At 38.5% G+C, this 17,953-nt stretch overlaps 1 protein-coding gene across 1 annotated transcript in view; it reads left to right on the top strand.

The window, feature by feature from the left end:
* Positions 1-17,953, top strand: part of SYNE2 (spectrin repeat containing nuclear envelope protein 2) — a 321,491-nt gene that overhangs the window by 139,286 nt on the left and 164,252 nt on the right. Inside the window, exons 32-43 of the mRNA XM_080686255.1 lie at positions 342-492; positions 6,969-7,127; positions 8,102-8,263; positions 8,838-8,939; positions 10,099-10,299; positions 10,892-11,063; positions 11,318-11,430; positions 12,821-13,023; positions 13,476-13,595; positions 13,702-13,984; positions 15,618-15,769; positions 16,666-16,975. Coding sequence (XP_080542381.1) covers positions 342-492; positions 6,969-7,127; positions 8,102-8,263; positions 8,838-8,939; positions 10,099-10,299; positions 10,892-11,063; positions 11,318-11,430; positions 12,821-13,023; positions 13,476-13,595; positions 13,702-13,984; positions 15,618-15,769; positions 16,666-16,975 — 2,128 coding nt within the window. The remainder of the gene's footprint in view (positions 1-341; positions 493-6,968; positions 7,128-8,101; positions 8,264-8,837; positions 8,940-10,098; positions 10,300-10,891; positions 11,064-11,317; positions 11,431-12,820; positions 13,024-13,475; positions 13,596-13,701; positions 13,985-15,617; positions 15,770-16,665; positions 16,976-17,953) is intronic.

Raw genomic sequence — 17,953 nt, 5'->3', positions numbered from 1 at the left:
CTAGGGAGGCACAGATGATTTTAAGATGATTTTAGTTTAAGGATGAAATTGAGATGCCAGTTCCTCAAGGAATTTAGGTTTCTTTCTGAAGTGTACCTCTAGGGACTTTTTCATATTGATCGGGTGAAAATACGAGTCCAGTGGCTGTTTTTACCATCCACTTGGTATGGCACATTATGTGCCGTCATTCTTAGGTTAAATTCGTAAAGCTATTATAAAACCATGTCAAGAAGAAAAATCCTTCTGTAACTTATTGGTCATTATAAGGATAGTGAAAGAGAGGAAGAACGGCTTTGTTATTTTCAGATGTTTAGCTGTTTTACATTTTTCCTTTTTGATAGCCTTGACCAGTGTGAACGCGTCTTGGAGCTCTTAAAACAATATCAGAATTTTAAAAGCGTCTTGACAACTTTGATTCAAAAAGAAGAGAATGTCATCTCTCTTCAGGCTTCGTACATGGGGAAGGATAACCTGAAGAAAAGGATAGCAGAGGTGAGTCCAAACTCCTAATGAAATACCCAGGGCCTTGCTCACTAGCCTGGCAATAAAGAGGATATTATAAACGGAGTCTTTTTCAAAACTTGGTTTAAAAGAAGTTCTAGTGACTGTTTTTTTATTTATATTTTATTGATTTTTTTACAGAGAGGAAGGGAGCGGGATAGAGAGTTAGAAACATTGATGAGAGAGAGAAATATCCATCAGCCGCCTCCTGCACACATCCCACTGGGGATGTGCCTGCAACCAAGGTACATGCCCTTGACCAGGATTGAACCTGGGACCCTTTAGTCCGCAGGCCGACGCTCTACCCACTGAGCCAAACCGGTTAGGCCTAGTGACGGTTTTTTGTTTGTTTGTTTGTTTGTTTTTTACCAAATATCTAAGAATTTATTGAGTATGTCAGCAGAGCTCAAAAAAAAAAAAAAAAATCAACCCCCAGGTTGAGTCTGGGTCGCCTCTGCCTGGGTTCGGCGCTGGCGGTGTGGCTGTGTTGGAGTCTGGGGTGGCCCCTGCCGCTCCCTCTGGGAGGTGGTAACAGTCCGTGTGTGCACTGACCTTCTGCCTCGAGGAACCTGACACTTCGTTGCAGTCTTGAGAGAATGAAGACAGTGGGAAAATGCCCCTGTGGTTAGTGGTCAAAGGGGAAAACTACCTTTTTACTTACTTGCTTTCTGCAAAGCTGATCTCCAGGTTCTTTCTGTGTTCATAGCCTCGCCAGGCACAACTTCATATTCTAAGAAGAATAACGTCTTTGGACACTAGGTGTCATTATTTTCTATGATTTTAGGTGGTTATCCATCAGTGTGGCAGAGAGGGAGACAGCGATTACACTGTCCTGTATGCTTAGTCACCAGCACGTTGCTTTTCCTGCTGGCTTGTGAGCACGATGCTAAAGTGTGGTCAGAGAGCCAAAGGCACGTGCTGCTCGATCCAGCTGGTTGTTAGAAAGAAATTTTATTAAACTTCCCCGTTGCTGAGAACAACATCAGTAGAAGCTTACATGGACGATTTGTTCTTTATCTGGAGCTCCTGTCCCTGAAGCTGCAGTGGCACTTGGGGTGCAGGCCCATGGCCGGTGCCACAGCCGAGGAGTAGCCCCTATCAGAGACCCACTTTCTCAGACCCAGTTTCTTGAGACTGACCAGTCAGAAAGGGGCTTGTTTAGATAGATACCGGTTGCACCAGGTGACTGTGTGACTGGTTTTCCATGAGGGAGGCCACCAACACCATGAGTGGATAGTCAGTTGGAGCTGCTCCGCTGCAACCTGTCCAGCAGAGCAGCTTCTGGGTGTGGTGGTCTCGGAGTCCAGGAGGCTCCTGTCCTCATCCCAGTGGATCGCAGGCGCTGTGGTTCCCTCGGTTCTCAGAGAATGCAGCATGATCAGCCATACGAGATCCCCTCACCCGTGTGTCCCAGTTCACGGAACGACTCTTCTGTGTGCCCCTGACAACAGTTTCCCGTGAGGTGCTCTTATTTCAGAATCAAGGTCTCAGCCTTAGTCACTGTCTTGTCCCCTAAGGCCCTGTCTTGTATACTGACCAGACATATCTAGTCCTTCTTGCTTGCAGCTGTTCTTGGTCTGTGCTAATCTTCCTGAGTCGAGTCCTACCTTTGTCCTGTTAAGTTGGATCCTATTACCAGCAAAAAAGCTCTGTCTATCCTATTTGGTGAGGTAGCATCGGGAGAATACCTAGCAGCGTGCCTGGGACTTAACCTCTTAATGGTGTCAGTCAATGATGCCCACTGTGTGTGTGGGCGTGGGGGAAGAAATAACTCTTCTCTCTCAAGTTTTTTTTTGGCTGGTCTAATAACTAAACAGACATGAGACACATTAGCAAGAGAAAAGAACAAATTTAATACATCTGTCAGCGACCCCATGTGCACTAGAGGTTCAGAGACAAAAAGGGAAATGGGTATATAGGACATTCACAGCTAGGGGTGGGGTAAGGTGCCTTGGGGGCCTCAAAGGGCTATTGCAGGGTGATAAGCAGAGCAGATGTTCAGTAAATAGAAGTTTACCCTGCCCTATAGATAGATCAAAAGAGGTTATCTCTGATCGTCTCTTTTTATGGGCAGATGCTTAATTCAAGTTCATGTAGGTAGTTATGGGAGGGACAGAAGTTTTTCTGGAGTCTCTCTGCTAAAGTTGACTTTAGCTCAAATAATCTATAGGCCACAGAGGCACATCTTGGGATAACTTGGCCTTTGGCCTATCTGCAGTTCTAAATGTTCTCGCTTCTCAGTTGCGTGAACCCTTTTCCCGCACCCATAACGGTATAACCAACCCTGTAATTTTGACCAGGAAAAATTCCTTCCATCACCTTCAGACAGGTGGCTCCTCTCCTGAATGACTCTCATTAATGGAAATCTAAGTCCAGGTCAATACCATCTGCCATCCTTAGTGCCTCTATGGCTGTTGTCTCAGTCTTCTTGGGCTGCTATAACAAAAATACCGTAGTCTGGGTGGCTTATAGACAACGGAAATTTATTTCTTACAATTTTGGAGACAATTTCTCACAGTTTATAACATTCTGGTGTTGAGCTCCCCACAAATCTTTGTTCTTACATGCAAAGTATATTCATTTCATCCCATTAGCCCCCAAAGTCTTAACTTGCTCCAGCATCAACTCTAAAATCTAAGTCCAAAGTCTCATCTGCCTATCATCTAAATCAGATGTGGGTGAGACTCAAGGCACGTTTCATCCTGAGGGAAATTTCTCTCTAGCAGCTAACCCATGAACCAAACAAATTATATACTTCAAAATGCAGTGGTGGGACAGGTAGGTATATCCATTCCAAAAGGGAGACATAGGAAAGAAGAAAGAAGTAAGACCAAAACCTAACAAGGCAAACAACATTAAACCTTAAGGCTTGAGAATAATCTTCTTTGGACTGATGCTCTGCCTCCATGCCCACTGGATGGCCACATCACCCCATGGCTTAACTGGATGACCCTCCCATCCCCAGTGGCTCTCCACAGGAGCCTCTGCAGCTCTCCTAGGCTGGGACCCTACACCTTCAGCGCCCCTGGCCTGAGGTCACACACTTGTGGCTGTCTTTTCCCTGGTCCTCACACGGTGGCCAGGTCAAGATAACTCTCTGGAGTCTCTTTTATAAGGGCACTAATCCTATTCATGAGAACGCCACCCTCATGACCTAATTACTTCCCAAAGGCTTCATCTCCTAATGCCATTACATTGGGGATTAGGATAAGAGCTTTTTCGAGTTTCTTATTAAATAACATAAAAACTATATGGCTAATTAATGAACAGTAGAATTATTACTTAGCCCAGGTCTATTTGACTGCAAAGTTGTGTTTCAATCATCACAATAGTGTGTTTCCTAATTTTTTGTGTGATAAAAATGGGTTAACTTTGCTTCATCGGTACCCCTTTCTCAACTGTAATGGTTAGCTCACAAAAGGTTGTTTTAAAATTAATAAAATGACTATAATTTTTAAATATAAAAGGCCAGGCATTAAAAAATTTTATTATGTTGACAATATTACATCTAGCATGGTGTCTAGCATATGGGCACTTTATATATTTGCTGAAATAACTTTATATATTTGCTGAAATATTATTTTGTATGGAAGACATAGAAGTTCTAGTACACTGGTGTTTAGTTTTGCTCTCAGACACTTCTTTAAATGACCGGATAAAAGCAAATTGTAGTGCTACTGATCGTTAACACAACTTTCGGTCAATTTTGTGATGACCTAGGTACTGTCTTCAGAAACAATCCATTTCTGTGGCATGCATTGTCATGATGCTCAGTGGCTGAAATATGATACCACTGAGAACTTTTGTCCTCCAAAGCTATAGAAACCTGGATGTTTATCTAGGACGTGGTACCAAATTTCTACTCTCTTTAATGAAAGAGTGTGAGAGTAAGACTAGAAAGCTAAACTGTCAGGGGACTATTAAAGTTTGGGAAATGTCAGAGGGGACCTAGCTTTCTGTCCTCTCCCCCTTCCATTCATCACAGAACAAAACCTGCCATTCCTGTCAATGCCAAAGTACCCTCTCCTGCTCTGTCTTTTCTCTTCACCTGCTTGTGTCAGTTTAACAACGAAGTTCTCTGAATGCGATAAAAGTTAGGATGGGTATACATCACCCTAATTTAACACATGTAATATACTTTACATGTGTTTTTATTGATGTTTTGAAAGAGAGAGGAAGGGAGAGGGGGAAAGAAAGAGAGAAACATCAACATGAAGGCGAGACACATTGATGGGTTTCCTCCGGTATGCACCGCCACCAGGCATCAAACCCACAACCTGGGCATGTGCCCTGACCAGGAATCAAACTGGTGACCTTTTGATTTATGGGATGATGCTGAACCAACTGAGCCACATCGGCCAGGGCTATATATTTTTTTTCCCATTTAACTGAACAAACATTTATTATGTCCCAGTACAAAGAGTCCTAAACTGGAAGGAAAAACACTTGGTTTGCATTTCAGCCTTGCCAATGTATTAGTCAGTGTGAAGTCAGGAAATAGAACCTCTCGGTAATTTCTTTCATCAAAAATGTTCAATTTTTAATTAAACTTTTTATTTTGAAATAATTATAGTCACATACAGTTATAAGAAATAATACGGGGAGAGCCTACCCAGTATGTTCCTTTTACTAGGTATTCATGAACTTGGTATTTCTCTGCATTTATTTAGACCTTCAAATTTCTTTCATGAGCATATTGTATTTTTTTTTTGTTTTTTAAAATATATTTTTTATTTATTTCAGAGAGGAAGGGAGAGAGAGATAGGAACATCAATGATGGGAGAGAATCATTCATCGGCTGCTTCCTGCATGCCCCACACTGGGAATCAAGCCTGCAACCCAGGCATATGCCCTAACCTGGAATCGAACCATGACCTCCTGGTTCATAGGTGGATGCTTAACCACTGAGCCACGCCAGCTGGGTAGCATTTTGTAGTTTTAAACATATAACTCCTATGCATGTTTTTTTTAGATTTACATCTAAGTATTTAATTTTTTGAGTAATTGGAAATGGCATTATATTTTAAATTTCTTGTTAGTATACAGAAGTACAGTTATTAGTATATAGAAGTACAGTTGATTTTTTTATATTTATCTTGTATTCTTCCATCTTCTTGAACCTACTTATCAGCTCTAGGAGTATTTTATAGATTCCTTAGGATCTCCTACGTAGATAATCATGTAATCTGCAAACAGGATAATTTCTTGACACCTGAGATTCGGGTATCCTTATCATTGCCAGTGGGGAGGGGGGTAAAAGTTCTGGCTCCCCACTAGGCTTCCGCTGACACTTCCTTGCTCTTCCTCACAGTTCCCTACGTGGCCTCTAGTGATATCAGAGGGGCAAGTGCCCAGCAGGAATGAAAGTCCTGGCTCTCTACTTGGCCTTCTCTGACATTACCCTGGTTGGGTGAAGGTGGGGCCTCTGTTACAGCCAAGTGAAGGAGGAGGTCTAGGCTGTGCCTTTGATCTTTGCTGATATGGTGGAGGGGTTGGCCACATTTTTTTTTCTATATTATTTATCTTCAGGGAGTGATTATTTTCTGAAAGTTTTCTGTCTTGCTAGGTTGTCCTATTCCTGGTACTTTGGCTGAAGAGAGCAGGCCTTTCTTGGGACTTCTTTGTCTGTTACATTACCAGATGCTGGCTTCTTCAGCACACAGTCTGGGATATCGGAGGGAGAAAGAAAAGGCAGGGAGCGTGCCACCAGGTTGTTCCTTAGGAGCTGATGCCCACAGCCGCTCTTCCTTCTTAACCTCTCCACTTTCCAGTCTTCTTAAATTAGTTTTGTGTATGATGTGCAGGGATTTTAATTGTACTTAGTGGGAAGAAGAGGGAAAAGTATGTCTACTCCATATTCCCAGAAATGGAAGTCTTTCTAGGGTGCGTACTTTTTAGATTTTTGTTTATGAGAAATCAATTTCCCAATTTTGTCTAGTTATTAAAAATGTTTGTGTAAGATTAGTAAATTGAGTGAAACAGTAAGAATACATTAGTCAACACTCAAATTTCATTTTAGAGATCATTGCCTTGTCATAAAATAGTGTTTCAGCTTCCATGTTAGAAATGATGTTGGAGTTAGAATCATAAAAGATTAAGCTGGAAGTCATATTAAAGATCTTTTAGAGTTCTGTGTGTTTTATTCAGATGAGAACATTTTTTCTTTAACAATATAAAGGTGATTCCTATTGGAGGAATCTATACCCAATTTTCTATACCATTGCATGGATATGCTTTTTTTTGGTAGAATATTATTTCTCATAGACAAAAAAACATGATTTTAGATCATATTTCATCATGCAGAGTAGGAAGAAAGTTGGGTGTAGAATTATTGTTAAATCAGATGGTTAGGATTATAAACACTTTTCATGGAGAAAGTGGGACAATAAAAACCAATAATGAAATCATGTTTCTTACCAGTTCATCTATGTCAGTGGATCAAAACATGTTTTATAACTTTTTTACAGATTGAAATTGTCAAAGAAGAATTTAATGAACATTTAGAAGTTGTTGACAAGATTAACCAGATCTGCAAAAATCTACAATTTCATCTAAATAAAATGAGAACCTTTGAAGAGCCTCCTTTCGAAAAAGAGGCTAATGTTATTGTGGACAGATGGCTTGATGTAAGTGATAATTTAATTGACTAGAAATTCTACTCTATAACAATTATATTGACCTTTTCTGTTGTATCTTTAGTATGTTTGATCTTATTACAAAATTCAAAAATACTCATGGTAAAAAATGTTCACATAATATAAAGTTTATGACTTAGGAATTATCTTTACATCCAGAGTTTTAGGCAGTACTAACAAATGGGTCTGTAAGTTACTATATACAGGCAGGCCTCTGGTTATGTTGGACCCGACATATGTCGTTTTGTGGTTAGGTTACCATCTCCCATTTATTTATTTTAAAAAAAGAGTCCGTTATTTCGACGTATGTACATATGTGCCTTATGATTTTTATTATTTATTTACCATGAGTAAAGGTCAGGAATTGTTATCTTTCTTTAAATTTTTTTTTACTGTTTCACTTCATTACTGCTGTGTATGTGCTCCATGTGAGTGACGGAGGTGCTTATGTAGGTGGATTCCGACTTACAGCGAAAATCACATTACGTCGCACCGTAGGAATGGATCTCCGACGTGACCTGAGGACCTAGTATAAAAGTCCAAGCTCAACTTATTTAAAATAAACTAATATGTTCCTCGTTCATGAAAGATATTGATGTTCAACTATATATTTATTTAATACATTTTTAGTTGAGAACTAATGGTATTTTTTATGAATTACAAATTAAGAATTTGTGTTATATTTTCATTTGGGTTTTTAAAACCAACTTTTATTTATTATGGTTTAGAAATTAGGAAGAATATTGCTTTCATTGCATATAACCTGCAGCACATCAGCTAAGATTTTTTTTTGTAGAAAAGAGAAGCACATGATATGTTAAAGCTAATTTTTTGTTGACTAATAAAGCAAAATAGCCAGTAAAGGTAAACTAAAATTTTATTTAAAAATAGTGTTTGACTGAAACAATGGTTTTCATACTTTTCCTACTAACTGTGTTATTTCTATGTGTTAATAATTATGGTAGATAAATGAGAAGACGGAAGACTACTATGAAAATCTGGGTCGAGCTCTAGCTTTATGGGACAAACTTTTTAGCTTAAAAGATGTAATTGATGAGTGGACTGAAAAGGTCCTTCGGAAAATGGAATTACATCAACTCACTGAAGTGGAAAGAGATATGCTGAAGGTAATTGAACAGAGATAAAATTCCTGCTCTTTTTTTACACAGTTGACATTTAAATAATGAGTTTGCTTTCTTTAAGCTGGGTAGAAAAATCACAAAGAAATCTTTTATTTCTTTAATTATCCCTTGAGTGGGAACTGAACTGTGTTGTTTCCTTTATGATATCTGGGAAGATGTTAGCAAATAATATTAATCTGGGGTTCACAGACACCCAAGGGATTCATGGATGAAATGAACTTACATGGGAGAAATTGACCTTACATGGGAAACATTCATTTATTTTCATGAATGTCTAACTAAAATGTAATATTTGTTCCAATTATAAATATAGTCAAAACATAGGAGGATGAACTTGCATGTGACATTGTTATTAACAAAATCATAAATCTTTTAATTATCTTTCATTATCTCATCCATGAGGGTGCTTGGGTTTGTAACTCCCAGGACTCTGGCAAAAACCAAGTTACTAGGGGCAATCCAAAGGCTCTCCATTTTCTGTGTATTAACAGTAACAATCATGAGTACCAGAAAATAAGGTATACAATAAAAATATTTCTATTACAATTATGTGTTTTAGGCAGAGTTACAAGTCCATGAACAAAAACCTTCAGAATTTTCTAAAAGAGTGGCTAAAATACAGTTTCTGCTTCAAAGCAGTGAAATACCTCTTGAATTGCAGGTAAGGAATTTTTATTTAAAAGTTGCAATGAGAGTACTCTAAAGTAATGTTCATAAACCAGAGTTTGAATCTTAAACCTAAAATAAAATTAGGGTCATTATTTAATTCACCTTTGATTCCTATATTAAATCGAACCAAATTTTTAATAGTCTAGTTTATCTTTGTTCTACTTTTGGAATGAATAATATTGTATGTTGCATTCTTTTTTCCTTATTTCACAGGCCTTTTGTGTAGAGGGAGAGGTATCATGGTGTGTCCCTGTCAAGTAGCAGGGGTTTCCTCAGGAGTTGTCATGGATGTAGGAAGGAAAATATGCTCCAGTGACTAGGTTTCTAGAAGGAGAAATGGGGATTGCCTCAAGTGTGAATTCTGTTGTGTGAAGAGATTTGTTACAATTTTATGTAGATCGGAGTGCATGGTGGCTGAGTGGGAATATTTGTATGGCTGAACATGAGTCAGACTTTCTGGGTGAGGTCCGGGTGCCACCACCCATTAGCCGTCTGATCTTGAGCAACCAACCGACTTTACCTTCTCACGCCTGTATTTTTGTGCGTGCATTAAGTGTTTACCATGATGCTGTGTACATAATAAATACTCAACAGATGCCGGCTATATAATTTTTACTGTATGTTTTTACATGTTTTCAAAAGAAATAACACCTCAGTTGGTATGCTAGATAAAACTGGTTTTGGGGGAAGGATTCAAATTAGTCTCATAAAAAGTCAGAAGTTCATTTTCAGTTCTCATATTATTCTTTTCTTTAAAACGGGTGGGGAACCTCTGTTTTGCCAAGGGCCATTTGGATATTTATAACATCATTCACTTAATATAATTCACGTATATAAATTTATGTTGCTTTGAAGAAAACTCCTAGGTTTATTGAATTTCGAGTCCCGCCTGCAGTTGCCTTGGCAGGGCCAGACCAAATGATTTCAAGGGCTTTTAAAGGCCCACAGACTGGATGTTCCCCACTCCTGCTTTAAAGGCACCATTCGAATTGTCGTATCAGTGATGTAGAAGAATGAAGAATTATAAGTAGAGAAGAATTTATTTCACATTGAAATGAAGCAATCTCAGCTCGCTTTCTAGCAGTGTGGTTTGTCTTAAAATCGAGTTCAGTAAAATCTGTAACCATACTTCATATGTTTCATGATTTCAGGTCATGGAGTCTTCTATTCTGAACAAGATAGAACATGTAAAAATGCTCTTAACAGGAGAGTTCAGCTGCTCTGCACTCAGTGGAAACACAGCTGAGCTAAGGGAGGACCTCGACCAGGCCAAGACCCAGATCGGGATGACTGAGTCCCTCTTGAAAGCCCTGTCTCCGTCCGACAGCTCGGAGATCTTTACGAAACTAGAGGTACTTCCTTCCCAGCTGCTTCCCTTCTGTGGCTCAGATTTACCTTCACACTTATTTCTGCCAGTCTTGACCTCTTGAGGTTAATAAAAATAGTTAATAAAAAATGCAAGCTTGGGGGAAAATCTCAGAAAAACAATTGGTGTATATTTAGCAGTTTCACTTTTGACTTGCTCTGTGGACAGTAATTATTTGATATTGAATTTCATTGCTTTTATACATTTATGGCCTAAGAGAAAGCAAATCCACCCAATGGAAAATTATCTATTTTTATAAAAACAATGGAGATCTGCCGAAACCGGTTTGGCTCAGTGGATAGAGCCTCTGCCTGTGGACTGAAGGGTCCCAGGTTCGATTCCGGTCAAGGGCATGTACCTTGGTTGCAGACACATCCCCAGTAGGGGGTGTGCAGGAGCGGCTGATTGATGTTTCTCTCTCATCGATGTTTCTAACTCTCTATCCCTCTCCCTTCCTCTCTGTAAAAAATCAATAAAATATATTAAAAAAATAAAAATAAAAACAATGGAGATCTAACATGCGTTGTTACTGAGGCCATTTTAAGACTTAATAGTTGTTTGTTTGTTTATATATTTAGGAGATACAACAGCAAATTCTGCAGCAAAAGCAAAGTATGGTATCACTTGAGAATCAAATAGGTTGCCTGACTCCTGAACTCTCTGAATTAAAAAAGCAATATGAAAGTGTCAGTGATTTATTTAATACCAAAAAAAGTGTTTTGCAAGATCACTTTTCTAAGTTATTGAATGGTGAGTGCAATGTTTCTTCTACTGTGTTTCTGAGAATCTTGAAGTGTGAAGTGTGAACAAGTATTGTGAACACAAAGGCTAATCTAAGCTTCAATTAGTCTTGGTTGCACAGATTATATTTAAAGAAAAGGATTGATTGATTGATTGATTAAGGATTTATTCAGTTAAATCTTTTGGGGGGAAGCACTCACTAATCTATGCATGTCATATATAACATTCATTTCTTTCAAGTGGCAAATTTTTCCCCCCTGCAGATCAATGCAAGAATTTTAATGACTGGTTCAGCAACATTAAAATGAATCTCGAAGAGTGTTTTGAATCATCAGACACAAAAAAGAGTATGGAACAAAAGCTACAAAAGCTTTCTGTAAGTCATATACATTTCAATCAAAATTCATCAAAACTAAAATACTAGAGGCATAGAACTGAATTTAAGTAGATAGGATAATTATGTTGATTTATTAATTTGCTTACATAGAGATAATATTTCCAAATAACCTGGCTTTCCCCAAATATTTTGAAACTGTTTACTGGGTAATGGTGCAAGTGGTTGAAACAAGTTCTGTTTTCACATCTATTCTAAGACGCTGTTTATCTAAGAGTTTGCTGGTGAACTCAGTTGTGTTAAAATCATATTTGATAAAAAGTAAAAAATTTATCTCATTTGGACTTTGACATTCCTTTACTTTCCTGAAAGAGATTTCTTGATTTTTTTTTTTTTTGTCTTTCTAGGCATATATTTCTTTTATAAATTGCAGTTGAACTTTAATACACTGCTGGTAAGGGTATAGTGGAGGGTGGCCTGAAATGAATGGCAGAGTGCCTGCATGTTTAAAATGCAGGTGTCACCCTTAACTCTTGACCACCTCAGGCAAATCATCTAGTGCTTTAGTTTTGAGAATAGCCCGGCTAGTGTTGCTCAGTGGTTGAGCGTCAACCTATGAACCAGGAGGTCACGGTTCAATTCCTGGTCAGGGCACATGCCTGGGCTTCGGGCTATATCCCCAGTGTGGGGCATGCAGGAGGTGGTCGATCAATGATTCTCTCGCATCATTGATGTTTCTATCTCTCTCTCCCTCTCCCTTCCTCTCTGAAATCAATAAAAATATAGAAAACAAACAAAAAGAGAATAAGCCGTACTCTCAGCTTATTGATGGCATTTCATGTTCTCTGACCTGTTGATTTGATACCATTCTTCATTGATACAACCGCCTTCCTTCTATTTTTTTTCCTTTCTATTTTTTTAGTTTAAAGTTCTGACTTTTCTTTTGCCTTTAACTTCACCCATTGCATGAGCCTTAGCAAACTGATGTTCAAACTTTTTAGCACAGACATTGAAATAAAATTCTCATTCAACAAAGTTAAATAGAAAAAAGTCTGTGCAGTTTTACGTGTTGATTACTAGAAAGGGATGAATATTTAGGAGACGTTGAGTACAGCCAAGCAAGAAAAATGCAGCCTTTCCCATCTCAACTCCTACTGACCTTCACAGTGGCACCTCGTTGTTCTGCGTGACCCCATTACCAGGAAGTCAGCTGTATACACTCATCGTAGGACTATAGAAGTCATCTTTTGATCATTTGCCATTGAAGTTCGTTGTTTCTCCATAGGCCTTCTTTTGAATAGGATGTTAAGAAGATGGATGTGCATGTACTGGCTTGGAAAGTGTTGTGGGGATGGCAGAGACCATCCTCAGGCTTGCCAGCAGGACATAATTGACTTTTTGTCTTTTTTTTTTTTTTTTTTTTTTTAAATAGGATTTCTTGACTCTTGAAGGACGAGGCAGTCAAGTACAGCAGGTGGAAACTGTAGTGAATCGTGTGAGGAAGCATCTGCCCAAAGCACGTGTTAAGGAGCTTAACAGTTGGATTATACATCAAGAAATCGAATTAGAAAAAATGGAGTCCATATGCCAGGTGCGAGCAAAGGCGCTCGGTGACTACTTACAGCAGCTTCTGAGGTAGGAAATAGAGGTGACATCTAAGCAATGTGTTTTCTAATGGTACCTGTGTATGTACTCTGCCTCAGTATAGCTAGCACTGGGATACATAATACACACAGATTTCACAAACAAAATGTATGCTTTCAAATCTAAGTTTGGCTCTAGGGAAATGGAAGTTTAGAGAATTCTTCAAGTTATTTAATATGGCAAAGGTTTAGGGGAGAGTCTGAAAATCTTTTCTGTTTGTTTCCTGTTCTTTATGATACATTTATGTGGCTCACTGCCTTATAGAATCCCATTGTAATACAGGCTGTTACTATTCAGATTTTAATGTTACAATTTAAATTTTCTCCAAAGAATAACAAAAATATATACTAAAACCTGGTTGGATCCAAAGATTTGTGTCAACCTTCTCTTCAGAGAAGCATTTGTTGCTTGTTTTATTTCTAACACATGTAATGTTCATTTAGACTCCAGGATGACCACAGAGACCTGAGTAAGTGGTTAACTAATCAAGAAGAGAAATGGAAAGAAATGGAACAATCAGGAGAGAAAATGGAATTGTTTTGCCAAGCTCTAGCTAGAAAGAGGTATAACTGATCTTACATAAAATATATTTCCTGGGAATATGGTTTCTTACATGGTGTTATGGCTCCTATAAATTTTCAGTAATATTTGGAATTCAAATTGTTACAGAGAACAATTTGAAACTGTGGCCCAGCTGAACAACTCTTTGAAGGAATGTGGGCTTACTGAAGAAGAAGAAATAATACTGGAATCAACACATTTGATTGATAGATACCAGGCATTATTGAGACAAATTGAGGAAGAGGATAAGCTACCTCCTGCTGAGGACCAGAGCTTTAATGATCTTGCACAAGATGTAATTCATTGGATAACAGGGATTAAAGAGTCCCTTATGGTTTTGAATTCATCTGAAGGCCAAATGCCACTTGAGGAAACAATCCAAAAAATAAAGGTATACCCGTGGAAACTAAATTTCAGGGGTCAGAGTGAACTCTGATTTTGAAAAGATTTAGAGGGAAATGGCCAAGATTTGTTTCTTTTCTTTTTTTTTTTTTTTAAATATATTTCACTGGTTTTTTACAGAGAGGAAGGGAGAGGGAGAGAGAGTTAGAAACATCGATGAAAGAGAAACACCAATCAGCTGCCTCCTGCACAGTCCGCAGGCTGATGCTCCATCCACTGAGCTAAACCGGCCAGGGCCAAGATTTGTTTCTTAGTGGAAAATAGAATTGCTGTGGAGGTTGAAGACAGTCAGGTGACGGACCTTACAACAGAGAAGGGCTGTGGTGGGCCTGAAATTATTTTAATGCAGAGGGAAGAGAGAAAGTGAATTTCTCTTTGTGAGGGCAGTGCCCAAGTATTGTGCATCTTCACTGTGCAGAGGAATTGACATGGAGACAGTGGTTGGAGCTGTGGCAGGTGGGAGTTCGCCGGCTATAAAAAGACACGTCAGTATAGCAGGGGCACCAGCAATGTCCAGGGCAGGGCTGGAGAGGAACTCCTTTAGAGTAGATATGTACAGTTCTTAAAGGTTATTAGATACTGAGTGGGTTGTGGAAGGCAAGAAATCTCACTCTCCCTTCAACTCACTTTTTATTTTTAAAAAATATATTTTGTTTATTTCAGAGAGGAAGGGAGAGGGAAAAAGAGATAGAAACATCAATGATGAGAGAGAATCATTGATCGGATGCCTCCTGCACGCCTCCCTCCTGGGTTTTGAGCTCGAAACCAGGGCATGTGCCCTGATGGGGAATTGTAGTCGAACCGTGACCTCCTGGTTCATAGGTCGATGCTCAACCATTGAGCCACGCCTGCTGGGCCAGTTCACTTTTTACCTAAGGGAGATTCAGTAAATATTGCTAGTTTAAAATGCAGGAGACAGAAGCACATGTGCTTAAAAGAAACTCGGGAGAACTGAAATCAAGATAAGCAGAGCATGGTTAGAGGAGGGAGTGGTTTACAATAGTGAGCTGTAAGGGTTGGTGAGACTTAATGAAGTAATCGGAATTTTTTGGGATTATATCCGAAAGGTTTTCCAGAGAACGTGAATCTGGAGTAGTTTCAAGAAGGGAAGAACTCGATAGGTCCGAGCAGAGGAGGGAAAGAGAAGAGCAGGAAATGGGAATGAATTATGCCATGGTGGAGGGACAGGAGGGACACTGCATTGTCCTGTGGGAAGCCATGTCTCATCTTGGGTGAATAAAAATGTCTCATTCAGGTCATTACCTAACTCTCCACCTATAAATAATGGAGCAGACAGGAAGGTGGATTTGCAGGGTTTGGGTTTTTTGTGTGATTTTTTTTTTTTTTTTTTTGCATATAATTTATTTAAAGGCAGTTGAAAATCAAGAGGAAATTGGGAATGCAATCAGATCAACCTGACCAATGTCTGTTGAGAGTTAGTCCTTTTTCACGTGAAGGAGATCTTTGTCTTTTGGGCATGTATAGAAATGAAAGGCTAATTTTGAAATCTAATCTGCAGTTAGAATATAATTTCAATATAATTTGTATAAAGAAAAAGATATCCTAGGTACTGTCCTTAAGTAATATGAATGGGAATATAAAATCTTTTTTATTTACTTCAGGAAATCATTTTACTAAAGCCTGAAGGGGATGCTAAAATACAGAGGATCAGGAGTCAGGCTGCGAACAGCAAGGCTCCATTGGATTCAGAGACCGTAACTGATATCGACAACCAGTGGGTCAGCACACTCCAGTTAGCCAACACGTATCTAAGGTAAAGGACAGGCCTTCACCACTCCCGTGGTTTTTCATTGCACAGTGAAGCCATAACAAGTATGTTTTGTCTGCTTCCTGGATTCGGATATAGTATCTATTGGAGAGAGAGTCAGTAGGTCAGGGACAGCCAAAATGTGAGAGGTGGAAACGAAGAGGAATAGTTGTGTGGATCAGACAGGAAGCACACTGTCATAGCTCTGTGGCAGTGTTCGCTTTGGCTGGTGGGGTTCTTGGCAGCCAATTATCATTGTCTGTCATTATACTTTTAAATCCACTTCTGCCCTGAAATTCCCTTCCACCAGACAACCTCAGTGTCTGCATGGTATTACGGTAGAAAAATTAAAATATGTATTCTGAGAGATTCTTACATGTGCAGATATTGGTAAATGTCTGAAGTCATTGGACATACTAGTAATTCTGGTGAAAACTCTTAATTCAGATCACATCTTAAATGATAATGTTTGATGGAAATGTGAATTTTATATTTTTCAAAGCGACAATCAGATCAAAGCTAAATTCAATATATAAAAAGAATAAACTAGTTGTTGGCCAATATACTGAATGCTTATTTGTCTTACTGATGTGAGAAAGAAAAACATAGGGTAATATAGTTATATTTAAACATAATAAAAAGAAATAGTTTGAAATCTAAATTATTAAGTATTTGTTCTCAAGTTATGTAACAAAAAACAGTTTTTCATTAATACTGCAAATAATTTCTGGGCTAACCTTAGTGCTATTTACAAAGTTATACTGACAAAAAAGTCTGTAGGAATAATGCATGTTAGTGTTATTTTAATGTTTTTATTATAATGTGTATTGCATTATAATATGCAAAATGCCATTGCATTTGCTAAGCGTCATTTCCTTTATAAAATACTTTTTAAAATGTAGCCATCAAGAAAAGCTTCTACTAGAAGGAGAGAAGTATTTGGAAAGCAAGGAGGACCTGAGATTAGTGCTCACAGAACTAAAGAAGAAACAAGAAGTGGGCTTTGCTCTGCAACATGGTTTGCAGGAGAAGAAAGCTCAGTTAAAAAATTATAAGAAATTCCTCCAGAAAGCACAAGATTTGACATCCTTGCTAAAGGAACTAAAATCTCAAGGAAATTACCTCTTAGAATGCACTAAAAATCCCAACTTCAGTGAAGAGTCTTGGCTGGAAATAAAGCATCTACATGAAAGTCTTCTTCAACAACTACAGGTGAAGTGGGGAAAATGAAATTAGAAATGATTCTTGTAATTATGTAAGATTTGTATACAGAACCTTGTTTTTTTGTTTTTCTTTTGGTAAGCCACAAACTTAAAAAAAAAAAAGATTTTAGGGAGAAAGAGAGGGAGAGACTGAGAAAGAGAGAGGAAAACATGGATTTGCTGTTCCATTTATTTATGCATGCATTGCTTGATTCTTGTATGTGCCCTTACCATGCATGCATTGGTTGATTCTTGTATGTGCCCTTACCAGAGATCAAACCTGCAATCTTGGCATATCAGAATGATGCTTTAAGCAACTGAGCCACCCGACCAGGGTTCCAAAGCTTTTGATATTTAATTTATCACTTTTATTTTTTATTATTTTTTATGGTATATGGGCATTATTAACTTTCTTTTTTAAAATAAATCTTTATTGTTCAGATTATTACAGTTGTTCCTCTTTTTTCCTCCCATAGCTCCCCTCCATCCAGTTCCCACCCCTCCCTCTGCCCTTACTCCCCGTCACTGTCTTCATCCATAGTTGTACGATTTTTGTCCAGTCTCTTCCCACACCCCCCACACCCCTTTTCCCACGAGAATTGTCAGTCCACTCCCTTTCAATGCTCCTGATTCTATTATATTCACCAATTTATTCTGTTCATCAGATTTTTTATTCACTTGATTTTTAGATTCACTTGTTGATAGATATGTATTTGTTGTTCATAATTTTTATCTTTACCTTTTTCTTCTTCTTCCTCTTCTTAAAGAATACCTTTCAGCATTTCATATAATACTGGTTTGGTGGTGATGAATTCCTTTAGCTTTTTCTTATCTGTGAAGCTCTTTATCTGACCTTCAATTCTGAATGATAGCTTTGCTGGGTAGAGTAATCTTGGTTGTAGGTTCTTGCTGTTCATCACTTTGAATATTTCTTGCCACTCCCGTCTGGCCTGCATAGTTTCTGTTGAGAAATCAGCTGACAATCATA

Source organism: Plecotus auritus (assembly GCF_963455305.1).
Source record: "Plecotus auritus genome assembly, chromosome: 1".
Classification (NCBI taxonomy): Eukaryota; Metazoa; Chordata; class Mammalia; order Chiroptera; family Vespertilionidae; genus Plecotus; species Plecotus auritus.
This window is presented reverse-complemented; position numbering and strand designations above follow the sequence as displayed.